General features: G+C 44.3%; 2 protein-coding genes across 4 annotated transcripts; one reads left to right on the top strand and one right to left on the bottom strand.

Annotated features, from left to right (window-relative positions):
* Positions 1–4554: 4554 nt before the first annotated feature.
* LOC146699574 (uncharacterized) lies at positions 4555–22427 on the top strand. Of its 3 annotated transcripts, none has more exons than XM_085472577.1 (9): positions 4555–4852; positions 9378–9523; positions 17682–17815; positions 18004–18121; positions 19291–19361; positions 20431–20506; positions 20659–20721; positions 21258–21327; positions 21640–22427. In XM_085472577.1, the coding sequence occupies exons 2-9, from the start codon at positions 9389–9391 to the stop codon at positions 21720–21722; spliced, it is 750 nt and encodes a 249-aa protein (XP_085328703.1). In that variant the 5' UTR covers positions 4555–4852; positions 9378–9388; the 3' UTR covers positions 21723–22427. The 3 variants fall into 3 exon arrangements, with proteins under 3 accessions (XP_085328703.1, XP_085328702.1, XP_085328704.1); XM_085472576.1 differs by having other exon boundaries at positions 9375–9523; XM_085472578.1 differs by lacking the exon at positions 20431–20506 and adding an exon at positions 19669–19744 and having other exon boundaries at positions 9375–9523.
* A 453-nt stretch (positions 22428–22880) lies between these two features.
* On the bottom strand, positions 22881–25125 carry pmvk (phosphomevalonate kinase). Its single transcript, XM_085472575.1, has 5 exons — positions 24460–25125; positions 24058–24121; positions 23513–23665; positions 23311–23440; positions 22881–23230 (listed from the first exon to the last, which is right to left on the bottom strand). The coding sequence occupies exons 1-5, from the start codon at positions 24552–24554 to the stop codon at positions 23070–23072; spliced, it is 603 nt and encodes a 200-aa protein (XP_085328701.1). The 5' UTR covers positions 24555–25125; the 3' UTR covers positions 22881–23069.

Below are 25125 nucleotides of genomic sequence, written 5' to 3'. Positions count from 1 at the left end.
TGTCAGTCTGCCCCAGGGCAGCTGTGGCTACAACTGTAGCTTGCCTAAGAAAGCTCTCCGCAAAGCCAGAACATCTTACTATTCATCACTGATTGAAGAAAAGAAGAACAACCCCAGGTTTCTCTTCAGCTCTGTAGCCAGGCTGACAAACAGTCAGAGCTCTGTTGAGCCAACCATCCCTTTAACGTTAACTAGTAATGACTTCATGAACTTCTTCACAAATAACATTTTTATCATTAGAGAAAAAATTACCAATAATCATCCCACAGATGTAATATTATCTACAGCTACTCTTAGTACCATTGATGTTAAGTTAGACTCTTTTCCTCCAATTGATCTTTCTGAGTTAACTTCAATAATTACTTCCTCCAAACCATCAACGTGTCTTTTAGACCCCATTCCTACAAAACTGCTCAAATAAGTCCTGCCATTAATTAATGCTTCAATCTTAAATATGATCAACCTGTCTCTAATGATCGGCTATGTACCACAGGCCTTCAAGCTAGCTGTATTTAAACCTTTACTCAAAAAGCATCTCTAGACCCAGCAGTCTCAGCTAATTATAGGCCAATGGTAAATGGCCTGTATTTATATAGCGCTTTTCTAGTCCCTAAGAACCCCAAAGCGCTTTACATATCCAGTCATCCACCCATTCACACACACACTGGTGATGGCAGCTACATTGTAGCCACAGCCACCCTGGGGCGCACTGACAGAGGCGAGGCTGCCAGACACTGGCGCCACCGGGCCCTCTGACCACCACCAGTAGGCGGTAGGTGACATGTCTTGCCCAAGGACACAACGACCGAGACTGTCCAAGCCGGGGCTCGAACTGGCAACCTTCCGATTACAAGACGAACTGCCAACTCTTGAGCCACGATCTCCAACCTTCCTTTCATATCAAACATCCTTGAAAGAGTAGTTGTCAAACAGCTAACTGATCATCTGCAGAGGAATGGCTTATTTGAAGCAATTAGAACATGCTGTAGGTATTACAGGTACTGTGCTGCAGTGGTTTGTATCATATCTATCTAATAGACTCCAGTTTGTGCATGTAAATGGAGAGTCCTCTTCACACACTGAGGTTAATTATGGAGTTCCACAGGGTTCAGTGCTAGGACCAATTCTGTTTACATTATACATGCTTCCCTTAGGCAGCATCATTAGAAGACATAGCATACATTTACACTGCTATGCAGATGACACCCAGCTCTATCTGTCCATGAAGCCAGATAACACACACCAATGAGTTAAACTGCAGGAATGTCTTAAAGACATAAAGACCTGGATGGCCGCTAACTTTCTGCTTCTTATTCAGATCAAACTGAGGTTATTGTACTCGGCCCTGAAAAGCCTAGAAATATGGTATCTAACCAGATTCTTACTCTGGATGGCATTACCTTGGCCTCCAGTAACTCTGTGAGGAACCTTGGAGTCATTTTTGACCAGGACATGTCCTTCAATGCACATATTAAACAAATATGTAAGACTGCTTTCTTCCATTTGTGCAACATCTCTAAAGTTAGAAATATCCTGTCTCAGAGTGACGCTGAAAAACTAGTTCATGCATTTATTACTTCCAGGCTGGACGACTGTAATTTATTATTATCAGGAAGTCCAAAAAACTCCCTGAAAAGCCTTCAGCAGATCCAAAATGCTGCAGCAAGAGTCCTGACAGGGACTAGAAAGAGAGAGCAGATTTCTCCTGTTTTGGCTTCCTGTTAAATCCAGAATTCAAAATCCTGCTCCTCACATACAAGGTCTTAAATAATCAGGCCCCATCTGATCTTAATGGCCTTGTAGTACCATATCACCCTATTAGAGCACTTCGCTCTCGCTCTGCAGGCCTACTTGTTGTTCCTAGAGTATTTAAAAGTAGAATGGAAGGCAGAGCCTTCAGTTTTCAGGCCCCTTTTCTGTGGAACCAGCTTCCAGTTTGGATTCAGGAGACAGACACTATCTCTACTTTAAGATTAGGCTTCAAACTTTCCTTTTTGCTAAAGCATATAGTTAGGACTGGACCAGGTGACCCTGAATCCTCCCTTAGTTATGCTGCAATAGACGTAGGCTGCTGGGGGATTCCCATGATGCACTGAGTTTTTCCTTTCCAGTCACCTTTCTCACTCACTATGTGTTAACAGACCTCTCTGCATTGAATCATATCTGTTATTAACCTCTGTCTCTCTTCCACAGCATGTCTTTATCCTGTCTTCCTTTTCTCACCCCAACCAATCACAGCAGATGGCCCCGCCCCTCCCTGAGCCTGGTTTTGCTGGAGGTTTCTTCCTGTTAAAAGGGAGTTGTTTTTTTCGCCGCCATGTGCGTATGTAAACAAAGGCACTGCGCATGCGCGTTTTACTCATATTCTATCGCCATATTTCATTTTCTTATCGTTGCCCAACATTACACCGGTATCACCGTGAACGGTATGATATGGCCCAGCACTGTCACCAAGTAGAAAACCAGCGGAGTGATACACCTCCTGTTGTCAGGCCTGCAGGTTTATCCCTGTGCTGTTCTCCTGTCTTGTGGTGGACAAACAATTTCTTTTTACTGTCACACATAATTTGTGGGGCATCTTATTGCGACACCTGATTTTAGTTTGAGTAATATTTTTAAATGGTTGTACAAAATAAAAATAAAAAAACGGCAGGTGTATTGGTTGCATTTTTTAGATAAATAGTTGTATATGTTTACAAAATGTGTGCATAAGTTTTCAAAATGTACAATTTATATTTACATTTCAAGTTATAAGAATAATTTACTCAACATGTCTGTTTTTTTGTTTACAGTAAAAAAGATACTACTAGGATTTGAAGTTTGTGTGATTTCAGATCAGTTGTGTTAACACAGTATGTCAATGAAAAAACAACTAAATTCAGACACGTGAGGTCAAGCTGAAAAGAATGATACCAAACAAAGAGGGGAAAAAATAAAATGGCACAATTTGAAGGTGAAATACAAACGTAAAATCAAAAGAAGTCAAAAATGACCGGTTATATTTTGGGCCTCAGAGGGTTAATCCAACAAATCATGAAAAATTAGGTTTAGATTTTTGTGCATGACAGTGCAGATTTCTGACATTTTGTGTAATTTAAGCTGTAACGATTTTACCTTTTTTTCTAACAATAAACAGTGAAACTTAAGTTAGACTTGTGTTGGTAAATGAACCGCCCCATGTGGTGTAGCTTTCTGGATCGTATACTTACAGCGTTACATCTTTATTTATTATCCAGGCTATACAGTACATAACATCACATGTTTTATGTCACTAAAGTGTTTAATTATGGGGGCTACAGAAAATAATTAAGTTATGGACTATATTTCTATGAAAAACGTGTATACTTACTGCATTTGAATCATTTTAACCATATGTAACCACCTGCATGTGTGTTTGAAAAAAAGGGCTTTGATTTTGCCACCCTCATGCCACCCTAAGAAAATTTCTCTAGATCCGCCCTTGGTCCAGTGGGTCAAATCGAATCCTTTGCGGACCAATTCTGGCCCCCAGCATTGTCTGTTTGGCACACTGCCCTATGATAATACAGAGAAAACCCAATAATCAAATGGCAACCTTTGATCAAGCCCTTGGCAACAGTGGGAAGGAAAAACTCCCTTTTAACAGGAAGAAAATTGTATAATCCGAACAGGGAGCTGGTTCCATAGAAGAGCGGCTTGATCAATGTCCCAGGACCACAGATCGCTGCTGTTACAGCACGAAAGTGGGGGTCTTCCTGCTGGCCAGCACACAGTCTGCTTTAACATCACGCTGGAGCTACCTGTGCACACCTGTCAGAGTCACTCCTCTCTGATCTTCTACACTTTCTTCCCACCTCGAGGTGGCTGCTGCTGTTAATTTAATTGATTTAGTTAGAGCCAAATTGCAATAACACATCAGAAGAACAAGCTGGAGAAGATTTCTGGTTTGGTTTGTTAAAAAAAAAATTGTCATTATGCTTTCTAAGGTTTAATATTCAATCACAATGAGAGGGGATTAACAGCTAAGGAGTTTCAAAAACAACTTATTCAGGGAAAAAAAAACCCAAAAACAAAACAGAACACAGCCAGAGATTGAAGAGTCCATTCAGTTTCAGGAAAGTCACTAAAACCGGTAAAACTGAAGCAAATCTGTCCAGAGGGGCCGATGGCGCGATATGGCAGCCTCGCTTCTGTCAGTCTGCTCCAGGGCAGCTGTGGCTACAAGTGTAGCTGCCTCCACCAGTGTATGAATGGGAGAGTGAATGAATAGTGGCATTGTAAAGCGCTTTGGGTGCCTTGAAAAGCGCTATATAAATCCAATCCATTATTAAATCTGCAGTTTGTCTGAGAGGAATTAAAAGTAAAAAGTACGTTTTAATTCATTTAAAACAGTCATATTTGCACAAAGAATTAATACACTTTCTTTAGTTTTGATAGAGAGCGTTAATGTCAGCTGTCCGGGAGGTATTCACAGAGCTCAGGAGTCTGATTTTAAACTTTGATACTCGGCAGCTTCTTCTTTCGGACTTTTACTTTGAAGAGGACATCGTGCAACATCACTTCCCGTGGAGCGAATTTAACCCGGAAGAGGGCGGAGTCTCCTGAGTTGGGAGTTGGCTGGAACCGGAATCCAGACTCAGCGCGACCAGAACCCTAGACCAGAAATCGAGACCACCACCCAAACAGGGAGCACGAGGACCGACACGACACTCGAGTCCGCGGAGGCTGAGACGGAGCGCGATTCACAGTTCGTCAAACTTCACGGAGAGTGAGGCATTAGCCGCCAACAGCTAACAGTTAGCTGACCGGGAAGTGAGTGCAGCGGAAGAAGGGCGCGAGCTACAGGTGTGACTGTTTCCAAGGATTCGGACAGGTAAGTGGGGGACACACGGGTAAAGCCGAGCACACTTGAGCTGAGCTAACGAACTAGCCGCTAACAGGGCGGTGTCCGCAGCTAGCTTCCGGCGCTAACGTGCTAACACGGAACAAACAGTGGCGCACACAAGAGGAAGTCAGGTGTGAAAAACGTGCTTCCGATAAAGTCGGTAATAATCGATGAGGTATGGATAAACGACCTGAGCACGTGAGAGGTGCGCGGGCACAGGGAGGGACTAAAGTTTGAGTTTTATTCAGACCAACTTTATTTAAAAAAGCCAATCATAGGGGGAGAGAACTAGAACCGCCCCCTGAACGTGTCTCTTCAGGTCAAAGCTTCAACTCTGACCTACACTTCCGATTTGATCAATTTAAGCAGTGGTCAAAAATACGGGTGATGACCCTGTACATTAATCACACTTGGAGGATGGGTCATTGCTCAGGCCCAGCAGTGTGTGGAAATCAGATTATTAAGAATAATCAGAGTACTCTAAGAATCTCTGAGCTGAGCTCAAGTGTAGCAGTCGTTCTTACAGCCTTCAGCTTGGCGGTGTTGGGAATCAAGAGGCTGATGCAGCACAAGAAAGAGCCACTGGTGCTCAGGTGGAACAGCGGCTACCCATCTCAGCGGATTTGTGTCAGCTGACTGCGAGGAAAATTCCCCGAGATCAACTCGTTGCTGATACCCAATCCAAATATCGGGTCCTCCCAGGGGACGCTGTTCTGTGGAGATGATCTAAAGCAGAGATTGCTCTGCCCTCTTCGTTCATCTCAGGAGCGCGAAACCCATGTTTCTCTATGGGCTGCAGGATGCCACTGGGATCTGACAGCAGAAATAACCACGCCGCCTTCTGTCTGAGCTAAGCTGTTATACTAGGGCTGTTCGATATATCGATATATATCGGATGACAATATAAAAACGTCTATCGTTTCATTTTACGCAATCGTTTGTTTTGTGGTGTTGCGAGCCCCAGCTCGGACAGTCTCGGTCGTTGTGTCCTTGGGCAAGACACTTCACCTACCGCCTACTGGTGGTGGTCAGAGGGCCCGGTGGCGCGATATGGCAGCCTCGCCTCTGTCAGTCTGTCCCAGGGCAGCTGTGGCTGCAACTGTAGCTGCCTCCACCAGTGTATGAATGTGAGAGTGAATGAATAGTGGTATTGTAAAGTGCTTTGAATCCCGAAAAAGCGCTATATAAATGCAATCCATTATTATTAGTATTATTATTATTATTGTTGTTGTTGTTGCTATCGGGACGATAGATGTCTTATATCGGGATATGAGAGTTTGGTCATATCACACAGCCCTATGTTATGCTATGTCCCATCCATGTTACCATTGGCTGTCAGAACTTGACAGTCATGTCGCTTCAGAGTTGACGCGTTCCAGGAAAAGCAGGTTTTGGTTCTTCATGAGTTCGAGCCATTCACGTATCACCAGCAACACAGCATATCACTAATCTTTCTTACACATTCGAGAACCGCCTGATCACTGCTTTCCGTACGGCTTGGTCACTCAAAAATACACACGTTGGTTTAATGCAACTCAGTTTTATTTATATAGCGCCAAATCACAAGAACAGTTGCCCCAAGGTGCCATATATGGTAAAGGCCCTTCAATAATGCGAGGAAAACAGAGAAAGCCCAAACAATTATATGAGCAAGGGCTTTGGTGATGGTGGGAAGGAAAAACTCCCTTTTAACAGGAAGAAACCTCTGGCAGAATCAGGCTCAAGTATGCTCTCTCTTTCTAGTCCCTGTCAGGACTCTTGCTGCAGCATTTTGGATTAGCTGAAGGCTTTTCAGGGAGTTTTTAGGACTTCCTGATAATAATGAATTACAGTCGTCCAGCCTGGAAGTAATAAATGCATGAACTAGTTTTTCAGCGTCACTCTGAGACAGGATATTTCTAACTTTAGAGATGTTGCACAAATGGAAGAAAGCAGTCTTACATATTTGTTTAATATGTGCGTTGAAGGACATGTCCTGGTCAAAAATGACTCCAAGGTTCCTCACAGCGTTACTGGAGGCCAAGGTAATGCCATCCAGAGTAAGAATCTGGTTAGATACCATATTTCTAGGCTTTTCAGGGCCGAGTACAATAACCTCAGTTTGATCTGAATTAAGAAGCAGAAAGTTAGCAGCCATCCAGGTCTTTATGTCTTTAAGTCATTCCTGCAGTGTAACTCAATGGTGTGTGTTATCTGGCTTCATGCACAGATAGAGCTGGGTGTCATCTGCATAGCAGTGTAAATGTATGCTATGTCTTCTAATGATGCTGCCTAAGGGAAGCATGTATAATGTAAACAGAATTGGTCCTAGCACTGAACCCTGTGGAACTCCATAATTAACCTCAGTGTGTGAAGAGGACTCTCCATTTACATGCACAAACTGGAGTCTATTAGATAGATATGATACAAACCACTGTAATACCTACAGCATGTTCTAATCGCTCTAATAGGATATTATGGTCGACAGTATCGAACGCTGCACTGAGGTCTAGCAGGACCTCTGTGAGATGAGTCAATAAGAAGATAATTTGTAACTAGGGGTGGGCGGTAGAAACGATATAAATTTGGCCAACAGTAGAGATTTTGACTATACCGCTCTACTGCGATAGCGCATGTTGATGGTGTCATCATCAAGCTTGGTGGGTTCTTTTACATTTGAGAGAAGCTAATTGAGTCTAATAACAGATTAAATGCCATGTTGAGGCTGTCATTTTTAGCATCTACATGGATGTTAAAATCCCCCACAATAATTATTTTATCTGAGCTCAGAACTAAATCAGATAAAAAGTCTGAGAAATCAGACAGAAACTCTGTGTAAGGCCCAGGTGGACGATAGATGATAACAAGTAAGACTGGTCTCTAGGGCTGCCATGATTAGTTGACTAGTCACGATTACGTCGACTATCGACGCGTCGACTATTAAATCAGTCGTCAACGATTTTGATAGTCGACTAATCGTGACTAGTCACGATTACGTCGACTATCAAAATCGTCGACGACTGATTTAATAGTCGACGCGTCGTTTGAAGCTTTGTAAGATCACAAAAGACGCAGGAATAAGTAGCAGGATTTAAGAGTGTAATAACGGACTGAAACAGGAGATGGCAGCACTGCATGTACAAGGATGTCAGCTACCGTTAAACCCCGAAGAAGAAGAAGAAGAAGCTGTGTCCCAGAATTCATAGCGCAGCCCAGCTCAGTTTCCAACAATGGCGGCAGCTAGTTAGTTTTAATGTTACTCTTATTATTCTTTCTGGGTCACAAAATAAACGTTTAACATATTTTCAGGAGAGAATGTAGCTGTGTAAACCTCAAATATCTGCTCAGTTTATCAAGACACCGCATATTTTCAAAAGCGCTCCGACGTTTTCGGAGACGTCTGTTACCCATTAGCTCGATAGCGAGCCGGGGGCTAGGCTCACTAGAGCCGTGAGAACACCGGACTCCCGGCTAATCGTTTTCAAACCCACCGCCGTCTTTCGCTACTCAGGTTAAACATGATATATGAGTCACTTAGATAACTTAAAAATGTTATTGTTTGGCTTTTTTCAGTATTTTATTTGTTCCTGAGTAAATCGGTTTGGCTGAGATTAAAGTTATAGTTTTTACACAGCTGAATAAACGTCAAGCAGACAGCTGATTATCAGAAGTGTGAGATGCTGCAGAATATGTTATTTTATATTTTAGATAGCAAGGAGTTTATTAAACTCCACTGAAACAATCTGCAAACTTCATTAAAATTTAATAAACTATCATCTTGTCTTTATTTTTAGTTAGCACCTTAAACACTTAAAGCTGTAAGCTAATGATAGTTCTATAAGAGCAGATGCTGCTGGTGCAATAAGCTGTACGTTTTACGCCCAATGGATGATGATCTGAGTCCACTCTGAACCCCCCTGATGACATGCAGCTCTATTTGTCACTGAGCCTCAGCAGCTGGATACTCTAACCCGGGTTAGTGACTGGCGCTGCGACATTTGTTTTAAAGGCCACTAACACAGAGCTCTTCCTGAAATGGCTCAGGTTTGGCTTCTTTCTTTCCAGCTGTTGAGCTCAGTGTTTGAATTCTTGCCTCAATGTTTGATTTTTCTCTGAGCTTCGACTGACGTGTAAATTCTGCCTTATTCTTGTTTTTCTTTTCAGGATCATTTCTAAACGGAGACATTTGGTCTGCGTTTGTGTTTACGTTATTGTAAAGTCGTGTTTACTGGCGTGGACAAGTCCGGACCGCTAACAGGTTGTAGAAGTGAGCTCCCCTTGCCCCTTTTTTTTGGATTCATGTATTTACACACAGAGCTCTGAAAAGCTCCACGTTGTGTATCACACCGCGGCTCGCTGTGTTCGCTCCCCGGCTCAGTGATAGAGGGCCTCCCTCTGACCACAGCTGTAATTATTTCACTCTTACAAAACGTCGTTTGAACGGACTTCTTGCTGATAGTTTATTTCAGAATAGGTATGTGCGGCGCTCTGTTTTACTGTGAAAAGTGTGTAATAAACTTTTTCTGTGCAGTAGAAGAAGAAAAGATGAGTGGCGGCATGAACAGCATCGAGGCAGTGAAGAAAAAGATCAAAGTCCTGCAGGAGCAGGCCGAGGAGGCCGATGAGCGGGCAGAGCGACTGCAGAGGGAGGTGGAGAAGGAGAAGAGGACCCGGGAGGAGGTACGGCACACGCACCCGAACGATGTCCTTAAGTCACAGGCGATGACATCACGTATTTCACAGCTGTTTCCTGTCAGATGGCACGAGGCTGCGCTCCCACAGTCCTGTACTGCTGTGCATTTGTCATTGTGGGTTTAACCCTTTAAAACCGGTCGGAGTGGGCACGCTCCGTTTTGCGTAACTATTTTTAAATCTCTGTAGAACTGGAACCACGTAAGCTAGCGCAAAAAATTTTTGCGTATGAAACCGGAGGAGTTGTACTTGCATCTTATGCCATCAGCTTGCCCTAGGTCACGGTTTCCTTCCACATAACGCTTTGAAAAAACTGCATAAAAAGCGCTTGCAGCAACAAAAACATAATGTTCCAGAAACATGCTTTCAGCTGTTCAAAACACTTCCTACGTTGGAATAGACGTCAGCGCGAACAATCGCATGTCCGCCATTACCTGGCCGAGACTGGAAGTGATGTCATTTTCGTGGAAAATGTCGGTTTTTTTAGCTTCAGGGCCTTATAAGCCTATACTGGTGTTTTTAAAAGTCATATTTAGTGTTATGCTTTTCTGAATAGTTTCTGGGATGCTTACAACTCAAACTGCACTGCTGGAAATAGTTTGTTTTGATGCACATGCTGAATCTTTTGCAAATTTGCATTATAATATTTATTTTTGTTTTTCCTGCAGTATATAAAAATTATAAAAATTTCTCTAACTAGAAATATATGTAAAAAAATCAAAAACAATTTTCAATTTTCTTGTTCATTGCACTTTTTTGCAATTTATGTAGTTACTATGGACTTAATGCATACATGTTATTAAAATCTGGGCTATAACTGTTGTATTGATGTATAGCAACTTGAAATGTTCCCAAAAATGGCTCCACAGCCTGTAAAAATATAAAGATAAGCTCTGGCGGACTTGGTTCTGTGGTAAGGCTTATGTGGCACTGCATTTACCTGCCGTCAAACAGGAAGTGATGCCATTACTCGCAATCAGACTTCAGTCACAAAACAGGAAGTGTGCCTGATGCGGCTGGCTCTGATTGGTGTACAGCCTGAAGTTTAGAGCGAACTCGGCGTGTTTGAAGCAGGGCGAGATCAGGCGAGCTGTGTAGTTCCAGCAGGGCTGCAGCAGAGGGCGCTCACCTTTTCTAAGTTTGTGGGCTCGCTGACACAGTCGCCTGAGTTTTTGTGAATATTTGGTCCAGCCACTTGGTTGGCTCAGCATGGTGCTGTTTTTACTCTGATTGGCTGTTTAAGCTGTCCGTGACAACATGCTGATCGTGTTTGATGATGCTGGAGGAGAATGCGTTAACCCGGCGGCCAGCGTGAACAGGAAGTGATGAAGCTCGATGAACACGTTCCTGTTGCTTCTTTAAACACAGATATATTTCACCTCTGTAATATTCTGGATGTTTATAACTGAGCTCTTATGTTTGTAAACATTTACAAATATCCTGTTTTTGTTTTTTTGTGATTAATATTTTATTGTGCTTTGAGAACACTACAGTCCACTGCAGAGACAGATTACATCACATAAAAAAAAAAGCATCAGCATAGCAGCAGAACAGTAGAGAATACAAAACCAAAATGAGGGGGACAAACAAAGCAAGAGATAAACAAACAAAAACAGCCAGCCTTTGACTATGTGGGTCTTACTGCATGCCACACCCTGACATCCCTGAGGGTGCTTCGTCAGAATGTCAATGTCAGTCCCACTCCAAGTTCTAGTCTGTTCGTTTTATTCTGGACAGATATGGATCCCACTTCAGATGGAAACTCTCCACTTTATTCAGAAGCCTGTATGACAGTTGTCCAAGTGCAGCAAGTCTCCCTAGTTGAATATGCCATACAGAGACAGGTGGGGTGGAAGGGGCCTTCCACTGGGAAATAATGAGTTTACGCCCCAGCATCAATGCAGTCTGTACCCACAGCAGCCTTAGGCGGAGCATATTTAAGGAGTGATGGGTCCCCCAAAACAAATAGTCTTGGTGAAAAAGGAATATCCCATCGTATGGTTGATTTGATAAAGTCATGTATCTCAGTCCAAAAGATTTGGGTTTTAGGACAGCTCCAAAATCATATGGGTCAATGTGCCTACCCCAGTCTGACATCTGCATGAGGTTCGCCCTATACAGTCTGTGTGGCGACCAGTAAATTCGGTGTAGTAATTTAAATTGGATTAGTGTCCTTCTAAGTTCCCTGGACACCTTTTTACTATTCTGCAAAATTGCAGTCCATTCCTGATCTGTAAAAGCCACACCAAGGTCAGATTCCCAAGCTAACTGGAGGGCAGGTAGCCCTTTACTCGTGCCCTTAACAAGCATTGAGTAATATTTAGAGACTTCACGACCTCCCCCAAAGATTTTTTTGATGTAGCTGAGATATTCAATAGTTGGAGGTGGTGTTTAGGGGGAACCAAAAGTTTTGAGCAATAAGTGCCGGAGCTGCAAGTACCTCCAAAACTGACTCTGTGGCAACCAAAACTGCTTTAAGGTCGTTGAAGGACTTGAGAATACTCCCCTGATACAGGTCTCCGAGAACAAGTATCCCAGTCTGGACCCACAGTCTCCAGAAAAACGGAAACTTATTAATGCAGAGTTTGGGATTGAGCCATATGGAAGCCTCAGTGTGAAGGTGGGAGTTAAAATTTAATAGCAAGGCCACCTTCTTCCAGACCGTCTGCAGGAAAGAAAGAATGGGGTGGGTTTGTATATCTGGTGGGAGCTTGGTGGTTAAAATGTGCATCGGAGGGAGTGGTGAGCACAAAGTACTCTCCAGACTAAACCATGGGGGGGCTCGTTCTGGAGGGAGGGCCAGTGAACCATGTGTCTCAGACTGAAAGCATAATGGTAAAACAGTAAATCTGGGACCCCCAGGTCTCCCGACTCCACTGGCTGCTGTAGCTTTTTAAGCTTTATTCTAGGGCGTCTGTTGTTCCGTATGAATTGGTTGCACAATCTGTCAAATTGATGAAAATATTTTGATGGGATTTTTAGCGGGAGTGTTTGTAGTAGGTAATTAAATTTTGGAGCACAATTCATTTTGATGATGTTAACTTTACCCCAAAGGGTGAGGAACAAAGGGGACCATCTACTTATGTCGGTTCTGAACTTGTCCAATAGAGTTTCAAAACTAGCCTGAACTATGTTGTATAACAAACGGGGGAATGTAATGCCCAAGTATTTGTTACCGGTCTGAGGCCAGCTGAAATCCCCTGGCTGGAACAGGGTTTTGGGGCAGAAGGCTGTCAGAGGGAGCGCTTCAGACTTTGACCAATTTAGTCTATATCCTGATATATTAGAGAACCGGTTAATAATTCTTAAGAGAGCAGGTAGAGAGCGTTCTGGCTGCGATATTAGGACCAGGCCGTCATCAGCATAGAGCATCAACTTGTGATTATTATTGTGGACCTGGATACCTGGAGAATCAGGGTCTCTACGTATTGTTGCTGCCAGAGGCTCTAAAGCTAGAGCAAAAAGCAAAGGACTCAGTGGGCAGTCCTGTCTTGTACCTCCGTGGAGGTCGAAGGACTGTGATACAATACGGTTCGTTAGTATTGATGCTCTCGGATTGTTGTAGAGAAGTTTGACCCACCTTATGAATTTTGGGCCAAAGCCAAATGCTTCCATTACACAAAATAGAAGTATTTTAGTATTTTTAGTATTTTAGTATTTATTTATTTATTGTCATTGTCAAGAACAATGAAATTGCGTTTGGGGCTTCCATACAACCCAAAAAAAAGAAGAAAATAATAAATACCCCTTAAAACCCAAGTGTACATATTTAACCCAGTGTGACTCCAATGCAATAAGACAATCCTTAGCAATAATGTTCGTAGAAATTCAGACAAAGACCTGAGAAACATGACAAAATACAACAATGCAACCCATTCAATATTATTGTACTGTGAGATATGATATCAGATATGATAGTTATCTATTTAAGAAAGGGGGGGGGGGGGGGGCAGGAGGGGGAAGAGAATAAAGATATGATGCACCAATGCAGACCAGTTCATTGCTATTAAGAAGTTGGATATGGTTATTGTCCGTGAGAGGGGGGCAGAGGAAAACGCCACTCCACCCTGTCGAATGCTTTCTCTGCATCCAGGGAGAGGGCTATAGCTGGAGAAAAGTCCCCCGTAGAGGATTTATCCTGGGTTGCCCACATAATATCAATTAGGCGTCTAATATTATCGGCAGAGCTGTGGTCCGAATAAAACCAACTTGGTCGGGGTGTATTAAGTAAGTCATGACCTCATCTAATCTGGTTGCTAGTACCTTAGCTAAAATTTTGCAATTGCAATTGATCAAGCTTATTGGTCTGTAACTCTTACAGTCAAGCGGGTCTTTGTTTTTCTTTAGGACAAGCGAAATAAGTGCCTCTGACAGTGTTGGTGGCAGGCTGCCCTTATCCAGGGCCTCCTCAAACATTTGCAGGAGTAAAGGGAAGAGCTCATCTGCAAAGTTCCTGTAAAACTCGGCTGTAAACCCATCCAACCCAGGGTCCTTGTCAATTGGAAGGTTTTTGATTACCCTTAAGATCTCTTCCTTTGAAATTGGGGCGTCCAGGGAGTCCACCTGTGTCCTAGAGAGAGTTGGGAGGTTGAGGGGGGAGAGAAAACTGTTAATTTCCTGAGAGTTTGCTTGTATTTCTGAGTAAGGCAAGGCAAGGCAAATTTATTTGTATAGCACAATTCAACAACAAGGTGATTCAAAGTGCTTTACAGAGACATTAGAAACAAAAACAAATAAAAAGCATGATTTAAAATTGATTAAAACAAGCAAACAAACAAACTAAACACACACATTTCACACCTGTTCGCGCGATCTGAACCCTTATCGTAAGGGGAGCTACCAGTCCTTCTGTGGACGAGCTACTTTCTATTTTAAATTCCCTGAATTTAAAATACTCTCTAGACCCAGTTGGGGAGCTAGAGTAGAGGAGTAGAGTTGCATATAGAAATCTCTGAAGGCTTCATTCACTTCAGAGGGTTTTGACACCATAGTGCCATCCTGTGCTCTAACTGCTGCTATGATAGTCTGAGCTTCTTTTTGTTTAATATATCTTGCAAGTAGTTTGCCAGGTTTATCTCCATCCATTTCTGCCCGAAATAGAGAAAACTCCATTTTCTGAGTCAAAATTGAGTTAAACTCATATTTAAGTCTAGTTAGGTGGGTCAGATTTGCCGAGCTCATGTCTGCCTTAAAAGCGGCTTCAGCTATGGCAATCTTCCTCTCCAGGTCTATCTGCTTGGTCAGAGCAGTTCTCTTCTTATATGAGGCATGCTGGATGATGAACCCTCTAATAAAGGCTTTCAAAGCTTCCCATGCTACACCTGCACTGGGAGCTGTAGAGAAGTTAATTTCTATATAAGAATTGATCTGCTCTCTTAAGGAGTGGAAAAAGTTGGGATCATGTAAAAGGCTTGAGTTTAGCCTCCATCTGGGAGACTTGGGGGGGGCTACCAAATGAGCTCAGAGGCGTGGTCAGAAACGCGTATTCTACCAATAGAGCAGGACATTGCTGAGGGCATGATAGAATTTGACACAAGAAAATAATCTATTCTTGACAGAGTGTTGTGGGGGCAGAATAAAAGGTGTAATCTCTTGTGGATGGGTTGAATACTCTCCATATGTCCACCAAACCCAAGGTCCTACACATTTTTTATAGCGACCGACGCTGATCTAGAGTGTCGCTGTGAGGGAGTGCTTCGATCCAGTATATCATCCATGACCAAGTCCCCTGCTATCAGGATTGGGTAGTCGCCCATATCACAAATTTTGCATTCCAAGTTTCCAAAAACGGTGGGGTCGTTGATGTTTGGTGCATAGATATTGCTTAAAATCATCCTATGGCCTTGAATCTCAGCCAAGAGTATCAATGTCCGCCCATCTTCATCCTTAACCATCCGGGAGCATTTAAACTGTAACTGCTTATGAATTAAAATTGCGACACCCCTACTCTGACTGCTGCCACACGAAAAGAATACCTGACCAACCCAATCACGGCAAAGTTTATCTGACTCTTGGGGAGACAAGTGAAGAAAGACAATGTCAACTTTTTTTGATTTGATAAATGTCATGATTTCTTTTTTTTATTGAGTGGTTAAGGCCCTTTACATTCCAGGTCATTAAAGTAAGGGCCCTTTGTGGCTTATTCGCCATCATGCAATACGTGTCGGACATATAACCGTGGGGTAACTTATTATTAGAACCAGGAGTTCAGTACTGAGTGGACAATATTTGGAAGGCTGGCTGTAAGAAAAATTGGGGGGGGGGGGGGGTTGGAAGTAAATAAAAATACCAACTGATAAACATTTAAACAGATACGTCTGGGGCAACCAAGAACACTAGTCACCCTCAGGTGGGCTATGAGCCCCAGAAAGCAAAACATAAACTTTATGGTCCGTGACTCTAACCAGTCGAACAGTCATAAACAGGACCCGTCGCCAGCAGCATATTAAATCAATGTAATATGAGGAAAACAGTCATTCCGGGACTTAGCTAGCTGAACAAACTGAAAAGGGCTTCATAACAACTGAAAAACTTACAGGAATTTAATAGTCTTAGTGAGCTTCGTATCCTCAGAAGCAGCACAACTGAATAACTCAAATAAAACTGCGAAGCCCTATAATATTGAAACTAAACAGTTAGGAGGTGCAAAGTATATCGTGTATAGCATGTTAATTAAAGCTAGGGCAAGAAAAAAAAAAGGAAAAGAAAAAGGGTAGTGTTTAAATCCAAGCCCTGACTGTAAATATCTCCCTTAAAGTAAAGACAGAATGTAGTCCTGGGCTTTTTTTTTTTTTTTGTGTCGGTAAACTTACGTCTGCCCTTTTTCAGCACCAGCACCGCTGGGAACAGTAAGGAGAACTTTATCTTCCTTTGGTGCAGCAGCCGTTTACAGGGATTAAATGCCGCTCGTTTGTCCGTGACAAGTGCACTCACTCCAAGAACCGTATAATTATAAATATGAGCGTGGTGAAAGTTGGGCAGCACGCTAACGTCTTTTGTCCACTCTGTGTGCTCGTAAGGGTCTAACCCTTTCACTCCTTTGATTTTTTTTTTTCCCTCATATCTTTTCTTTGCCTTTTTGTCGAGTCTGTCTTTGTACGGACCGGCATTGTTCTCCTTCGTTTTGTACATACCTTTTTTGGGCGGCAAAGAAAAACCAAGAAGGTATTGGAACCGGAGAATGAACGTTTTGCGGTGCTGCAAATGCTTGCATGTGATGCGGTACTTGGATTGTTTTGCCACGAGTTCCCAGCATGCAATGTGCGAAAGTCGCGTGGTCTGTCAATCTCTATTCAAGCTGCCATCTTGACCGCCTACGTCACCGGACTCCACAAATATCCTGTTATTTATCTTACTGTTGTTGTGCTGCAGCGACATCATTTCCTCCGATTATCAAAGTGTTGTGAAAATGCCTATGATTGATAGGTGCGTTGACTCACGCACATCTGGAGGTGGCTCACATGCGGTTCCTCCCTCACAGTGTGCACAGCCTCATTTCTACCTGTTACAGTAAATATCCAGTACCCTTCCTGTCAGCGGAGTGTGTACTCTGAGTACTGCAGTACAGTGTGTGTGTGTGTGTGTGTGTGTGTATCAGGGCGTGACGCGCTGATAAACGGCAGCATGAAGCTGCTGATAACACACACTTGGCTGTGTGACCTGATGCGTACAGGAAACCTGACCCGTTTCACTTCCTGTTACCTCCAGATTAAAGGTGCTGGATTAAAAAGGCCGCAGTCTGCTTGTGCGTTCTGCTGCTGAAACTCGACTTTAAGCAGAATTAAAGTCGAGTTTCATAATTTAAGAGTAAATAGACAAACTACAGTTAAGCTTTGTTTTTGTTTGTGAATCATGAAATCAGAAACATTATTTATAAAACAGATGATTCCTGTGTCATTTCCTGTTTGTGCTCCTGAACCAGAGCAAGCTTGTTATTACTACAATAACAATGTTTCATAACTAGTAAAAACACATTTTTAGCTTTAAGTATTTCATGTGCAGCTGTCACTGTGTGTGCGCGCACCTGTGTGTGTGAAAAGGAATTTTATTGTGAAAGGAAGGAACAGGATGGGGAATGACCGGATGTTTGCGCCCCTGGGGGGTTAGAGGTCGATGTGTCAGCTGACCTGTGTCTGTCTCCCCGCAGGCGGAGGCCGAGGTCACGTCTCTCGGTCGACGTCTGCAGCTCAGCGAGGAGAACCTGGACCGCACTCAGGAGAGACTCGCCGCCGCGCTGCACAAGCTGGACGAGGTTGAGAAGGTAGCCGACGAGAGCGAGAGGTCAGAGGGCGCTTGTATTCCACAAATACTGCAAAGTACTACAGCTTGTAATAATACACAGTAATACTGTGGCAGTACTATGAGAAGCACTGCAGGATTTGTAGGATTTGTTTGTAGCTGTTTTACACAGCAGCAGTGCTGAGAAGGTCAAAGGTTAAATGTGATCACATAACTTTGTCCACAATCAGGGGGATGAAGGTGATTGAGAACAGAGCTCTGAAGGACGAGGAGAAGATGGAGCTGCTGGAGGTGCAGCTGAGGGAGGCCAAAACCATCGCTGAGGAGGCAGACCGCAAGTATGAGGAGGTACTGCACACGCTGCTACTGGCATTACCACATAGTTAGAGCAGGGTGATATGACCCAAAATATTTATCACGATATACATCTGAAAATCTGCGATAACGATATAATTGACGATATAATTGACACGAGACAAAATACTTTACAACTCCACAACTTTATTAGTGCAAAAAAAACATCAAAGTATTTTCACTTAAACAAGCAGCTGTTTTATCTGCATTAAAGTTATATAAACATGTAACAGTGCAAATGCAAACTCCTCGCTGACAGTTTAACCAAAAGGCATTTCCATTGGAAACTGGCCGACATATCCTCAGCATAACCATGTATAACATCCACAACACTTAAAAAGAGGTCATACACACACAGTACCCTGCCGTTGTCTTTACGCTGTCTAGACTCTGACTCCTTTAAAAAGCAGCTGAAGACATTTTTATACAAACGGGCTTTTAATTAATTTTAACTTGTATGTCTGATCTTATTGTAAAGCACTTTGTGATTTTTATCTGTGAAATGTGCTATATAAATAAATTTTACTTAATATTACCGTATTAACTAAAAGTATGTTGAAGCACAGTACGTATCGCTCCGCGAGGCTCCGCCTACAACAGCCGTAAAGCTCCGACAATCCATCAAGCGGTGCGGCTTTGTAGCTTAGCAAAGTCGTACTGAAACATCTGACAGATTTTCGAGCGCCGTGCACATAAAATCGTTTCGAGGTCAGTAAACACAACCAGAGTTCATACATAAGGCACACGGGATTATAAGGGGCTCTGTCAACTTTCAGAAAAATCAAAGGGTTGATTTTAAGTGCGCCGTATTTTCCAAACAACGCGGTAATAACGACGGCCCGCTAGCATGCTCTACCAAAAATAGTGCTTTGTTGTGTGTCTGACGGACGAAAGCTAAACCAGTTCCACACCAGTGAAGCTGCAGCGTTTTACAAACCAGTTCAGGTTCATTGTTTCATTCAACGATCCGCTTTCACTCTTCTCCTTCTGCGTCGCCGCCATGTGCGTATGTAAACAAAGGCACTGTGCATGCACGTTTTACCCATATTCTATCGCCATATTATACATCTATCGGTATTACCGTGAACGGTATGATATGACCCAGCCCTAGTAGTACATAGTGGTGTCGTACACAGGAATGCAGTGTGCTGTTTGATTGACAGGTGGCTCGTAAACTGGTGATGGTGGAAGGAGAGCTGGAGCGAGCTGAAGAACGAGCGGAGCAGGCCGAGAGGTTCTGCGCACACACACACACACACACACACACACACACACACACACACACACACACACTTTCAGAGCCACTTTATTAGGAACACCTCGGGGACCACACAGGTGAGTTTCGAGCGGGTAGGTGTTCCTAATGAAGTGGACATACCTGCCTCTGTAACAGCATGAAGCTGCTTTGACACACCTGGTAACTTTGACATCACATTGATGTGATGCCACACTGCTTCTGTAACAGCTCCGCCTCTTTCTCCCTGTCTGTTTCTACGGCAACTGTCTGCATGCCCTGCTACCTGCCTCCACCTGTCTCACAGTAAGGTTCGGAGGTTGGAGGAGCAGCTGAGGAGCTTCGATCATTCGCTGAAGAGTCTGCAGGCGTCCGAGGATAAGGTACTGAGGGTCACGTGACCTGGACCTGCTGACCGAGTGAAGCTCCTCCTCCTGACCTCCCACTGCCTCCATGATCTCTGACCTTTATCTGCTGCTTCAGCTCCTCCTCCTCACCCTCCTCCTCTTGTTGCTCTGCATGAATCTACCTGCAGGCTCAATGACACCTGACAGTGCGCGCGCACACACCTGATGACACACACACAAACTCATAGGGTGCTCAGGTGGTGTCGGGTTGATTAAAATCCTTCTAGAAGCAGTTCTCGTCACTCGGCAGCCATCTTGATAACAGGATGTCAAGCAGCAGGTGAGGTAGAAATGTAAATCAATGGCTTTGTTGGCATCCTCATGACTTGAAAACAAAGGGGCGGAGCCTACAGATCACATTTATGGTGTTCCACCTTGCACCTGTCTGCCTGGCGACAGAATACATCATCAGTTCCGTACCTGGCAATCTCTCAGAGCAGCACCTGTGCAGGTGTGCTGCTCCGTCTAAGTCTTGAGGCGGGAACATTAAAGATGGGGACCGTATGAACAGTTGGGTCAGGCTCATAACATTTCCAGGTTCTGCTGAGTGCATCCTGCTTTAGTCGGAAGGTACCGTAGTTGATACCTGACACCACCTGAGCCTACCTGCCCACATGCCTGTCTGACACACTGTGTCCTCTGATGTGACCTTTGACCTGCAGCAAGACCCGGGTGTTGGAGGAGGAGCTGAAAACTGTGTTCACAAGTGCAAAGTCTCTGGAGGCCCAAGCCGACAAGGTAGGAGGAGGGGGTGGGGCTTCATGGCACAGGTAATTCTGCCGGGGAACGGAGCCGGTGCAGTCTCTGGAACCAGAAACGGTTCAGCCTCACACCTGTGTGCTCACCTGTGTGTACCTGCTCTCTGATTGGCTGCTGTCTCTGTGTGTCAGTACTCTCAGAAGGAGGACAGGTATGAGGAGGAGATCAAGAGTCTGCGCAACAGACTGAAGGAGGTGAGTGTCATGTTCACCTGTGACGTCACGACCTGTTGGAGAAACTCGATTTGTTTCTTCTTTTCACAATAAAAGCTGTCAGCTGCATGGAGGGAAGCATCTGAATAAAGTCAGCCAATCGTCGGTTTAAGGCTAAGTGTGTAATGTATTTTCAATTTTATAATTAAGGTCTGAGACTTTGTCTGAGGTCACGAATATTAACTCATTCACTGCCATTGACGTCTATAGCCGTCAATTGCAGTGAATGAGTCAATGGGTCTAACCCATTCACTGCCAATGGCTGGCAGTGAATGAGTTAAACAAGATTAATGTGACCATAAAGTGTGATGTTTTATTTTGAAAAAAACTAAACAAAAAATATCTTGAAAGGGTTTAAGAAAGTATAAAACCAGGACGTACGAGCGTTTTCAGTTTGACTATTTATCCTGCACAAAACAACAAACCAGAGCGACCAATCAGGGTTCTGCAACAGACCAGCTTTTCACATTCTCCCCCGTGTGTATTTCCCTTTTGTCATCCGACTTCCTGTGTTTCAGGCTGAGACCAGAGCTGAGTTTGCCGAGCGCTCGGTGGCCAAACTGGAGAAAACCATCGACGGTCTGGAAGGTGAGGCCCACGATCAATATTCATCACAGACAACAAGTGTTATTTGTCACATACACAGTACAACATGTGTCCGAGCTGCGGACAGCCTGCAGACTTAGCTGCGCCATTCCAGGTTTTAGCATGGTTTTCTAGCAGGACCCTTACTGAATACAGGGCGAACTTGCAACTCCCGCTCCAAAGGCATATAGTCTTACCACTACACTATCAGCTGCCAGCTGAGGTCACAAAGTAAAACTGTAAGACCTCAGAGACCAGCCTGTGATTGATGTGATTGGTCATTGACTGGTTGGCCCCTCCTCTCTTGTGTTGCAGATGCTTTGACTTCTGCCAAGAACGCAAACCTGGAGCTCCAGGCGACCCTGAACCAGACCATGGAGGAGCTCAACTCCTGCTGAACCTCTGGCTCCGCCTTACCTGACGTGGATGTCAGGAAACTCTGTGGCCAAAATATTCCTCTTCCCTTTCTTCCTCTGGCTCAACCCCTTTTGTCACTGGCCCCTCCCCTTTTCTCTGCTTGCTGGAGGTCAAAAACTAGATCCTCTGATCCTGCTATGAGAGGAGTGTGGGAGATATTTCCTCTCCAATCTGGCTCCTCCCCTCACCTTTGGCCCCTCCCCCTCTTTTCTCACATTCCTACTTTGAACTTTTTCTGCACAGTTTGCTTTGCCTCCACCCCAGTCATGTTTTTGTAATAATGAGTGACTAACAGCCCCGCCCCTCGTTAACTAATGACTAATGGCGTGTTTGTCTTAACGGTTTGTTGTTCCTGCTTTAGTTCACTTTGCCACAATAAATATTGATGACTGATTGATGAAAGCCAATCTTCTGTTAGCCAATTAATTGTTTTTGTCTTCTGGGGTGTGGCTTACTGGAGTGACCAATAACGGAGGCATTCAACTGCCAAATATGGTGAACAAAGGGGCCAATCACAAGCCAGACACGCCTCCTGTTTTCTTTGACCTTAGGACAGAATCAAAGTTAAGAAAAGTGATTACCTGGAGGCAGGTGCTGTCATCACTGATGATGTCACAGTTCATTGTAATAAATCGTGAAAGTGAAACAGGATTTTATAAAATAAAAGTACCGTATGTAGAACCAAACAGAGTCTGGGGGTTATTGATCGATCGACTCATTTTCCTCTGAAACGGTGAGGCAGCTGTGAAGTTGTACTGCAGTACAAATACACGTCCGCAGGAGAGTTTAAAAACTGACACCAGGTCAGTTTTAGGCTCAGTCTTAAAACCTGGTCACGTTCTAGTGACTGAAAGTGCAAACTTGGGTAAACTTTCAGGCTTGTGGAACAGGCGTGTGCTGAGAGCCGGTGAAATGGCTCCTTTTACTACACCAGCGTTGTCTTCCAGCTGCAGAGCCACGTTCATTCAACATCTGCTGGACTAAAGTAGGAACTGCAGAGTTTGGAACGAAGCCTCGGCTGTCATCTTTCTCATTGAAATCATTGATTTAACCTGCTCAGACCAGCAGAGGGTGCTCGTACACCAGCAACAGCTGAGGGGGACTACAAACTTCTAAACACAACAACACAGGGCCTGAACAGGTGTTAAATAAAACTTTATTGATCAGCTGAACAATAGTTTTGTAGTTCATTCTGCTGAAAGCATGCCGTCCTCCCTTCTTTAAAAACATGCCAGACCACCTGCAGCAGCTGCTCTGAAACACCTGAGCTGCAGGTTAGGTCAACGTGTTAGTTCTGTGGGCGGGACCACCTGATCAGTCACTGATGATCAGCTTTGATTTACTGATGATGTTGAAGCTGCTTCCTCAGTGAGCTGCAAGATTGGACGCAGCTGCTCGTCCAACGAGGGGGCGTCGGCTTCATTAATTACAATCCAATCAAATTCAACTCCGTTGTCCAGACCGCACTCCGACTCTGCATCGTCGACACCTGAGAGACCGAGATGGGCAGACAGGTGAGACGGAAAAAGGTGAGAGAAACAAACGGTTAGTAGGAGGATTCAATCTCACCTGCAGTGAAGCTCCACCCCCTCTGTGACCTGGTCTTCTCGGAACTTTGAACTCTGACACTTTGAGTCTGTTGAGGAAACTCTGCCTGGAACCACTGCAGGTCTGAGAGCCGCCGCGCGTCGCTCACCAACTGACCAATCACAGAGCACAGCTCAGCTGTCTGAAGGATGACATCACAGCAACATGATCCACGCTCACCTACCCACACTGGTTGGCAGGCTCCTCTGCTCGCCAGGCGACAGAAGAAGCCGGGGTCCTGGCGGCGGCGAGATTCTCCCCAGTGAATCATGTCAGCTCGATACTGCTCCTTATAAGGTCCAGGACCCATCAACTGGTCCAGGTCCAGACCGTGTTCCTGCAGAACCAGAAGCAGCCTTCTTGGTATAGTGTCTGGCTGTGGTTTATCAGCTTCAGGTACAGTAGCAAACTGGCAGGTATGATGAGGTGTGACCCCCGAATGGGCTGGTTCACCTGGACACCTCACACATGTCTGAGTATGAATATAAACTGCTGCTGGAGGATGTGGTCCATGAGGTGGTTCCCAGGAACCTTCTGGAGATCAAACCTGCTGCCCTACTCGCACATCCTCCATCGTCATCAGCCTGAGCAAACCTGAAGGAGCTCCGAGACCTGGACGGTCACCCACCTTAATCCAGGAGAACCAGTTGGCCAGGGATCTAAACTCATGACCTCCAGGTAAAGTGCAGAGATTTGTGTGAAGGTGCATCTGGAGCAGGTGAGACTCACCTGAGCATACTGCTCCTTTAGGGGTCCAGACAGGCGCAGGATGCAGCAGACGTCAGGGCCCAACCTGCACGGTCAGCGCAGTGAGGTAAACATGGACAGGTGTTCAAGTGTTCCAGGTGTTTGTGTTTTAAACAACAAACACTCGGAAACACAAATAACAAATATTTACAAATACAAGGTTAACATTAAGAAAGGCGGATTTAAAAACTGGATCGTGATATAATGATGATGATGATGGTGGTGGCGGTGGGTTATCTTATACAAAAAGTGCAGTTTGTTCTTCTCTGGTTTCTGTTTTAGCTGTAGTGGAGCTGAAACTGGGTCCGAAATCTGCTGTGAAAATTCAAATGTCTCTTGTTGCTGAATTTTCCATAAATTACGAAATATTCCAGGTGTGTTTACCTCTGCTGGATCAGCTCCGTCACGTAATCTTTTCCGGACTTCCTCTTCCCGCTGAAGACCAGAACCAGGCTGGGCTCGGAGACCCGGTCCTCCATTGCTGATCAATCCTCTCATTCAGCTCCGCGCGCATCGATCAGCTTCTGTTTATCAGTTCAGATTTCCGGTCGGACCATGACGGACCGGAGCCGTAACTGGCCCAGTAGACGGGAAGGAACAAAACCAAAGTCCTCCGCGAGCGCAGGTCATCACTCACCGAAGCTTCATCAGATCAATTATCAATACCAAACCGACTGGCCATCGATCTGCGACGCGTCAAGCTGTTTGTGGACAAAACGGAGCTCGGTTTGTGTAACGCAATAGCGATATTACGGTAACACATGATCGTCGTCAGATGTGGACTGAACCACTGTGCAGGGAGGAGGGGGCGTCGTCACTGCTAACGTAAAGAAAGAAAGAGCGAGGCTAAAAAAACAAACTTTGAAAATTGAAATTTAAAAAACAGATTAGAGGTGATTTTAGCTTAAAACTAGAAACTTTATTATTTTAAAACAAAACAAAACCAGGCGATCAATAATAGTCGTCGTCGTCATCAAGAACCAAATCTAATACAACCTTTAACTCAGAAATGGACAAATTCTTATCCAGGTCAGTCCCGAGTGATTCCCG

Source organism: Copadichromis virginalis, linkage group LG11 (assembly GCF_057382275.1).
Source record: "Copadichromis virginalis isolate Kocher_CV1m ecotype Utaka linkage group LG11, C_Virginalis_male_GT1.1, whole genome shotgun sequence".
In the NCBI taxonomy this organism is placed as follows: Eukaryota; Metazoa; Chordata; class Actinopteri; order Cichliformes; family Cichlidae; genus Copadichromis; species Copadichromis virginalis.
The sequence above is the reverse complement of the archived record's forward strand: the minus strand, read 5'-3'. Positions and strand labels throughout refer to the sequence as shown.

Excerpts from the sequence above, each read along its gene's own strand:
- LOC146699574 (XM_085472577.1), top strand. The coding sequence starts at position 9,389 with ATGAGTGGCGGCATGAACAGCATCGAGGCAGTGAAGAAAAAGATCAAA. Across the intron at positions 20,507-20,658 it reads TGGAGGCCCAAGCCGACAAG|TACTCTCAGAAGGAGGACAG; the intron begins GTAGGAGGAGGG and ends TCTGTGTGTCAG. Across the intron at positions 20,722-21,257 it reads TGCGCAACAGACTGAAGGAG|GCTGAGACCAGAGCTGAGTT; the intron begins GTGAGTGTCATG and ends CCTGTGTTTCAG.
- pmvk (XM_085472575.1), bottom strand. The coding sequence starts at position 24,554 with ATGGAGGACCGGGTCTCCGAGCCCAGCCTGGTTCTGGTCTTCAGCGGG. Across the intron at positions 23,441-23,512 it reads GAGCCTGCCAACCAGTGTGG|TTGGTGAGCGACGCGCGGCG; the intron begins GTAGGTGAGCGT and ends GTGATTGGTCAG. Across the intron at positions 23,231-23,310 it reads GGGGTGGAGCTTCACTGCAG|GTGTCGACGATGCAGAGTCG; the intron begins GTGAGATTGAAT and ends TCGGTCTCTCAG.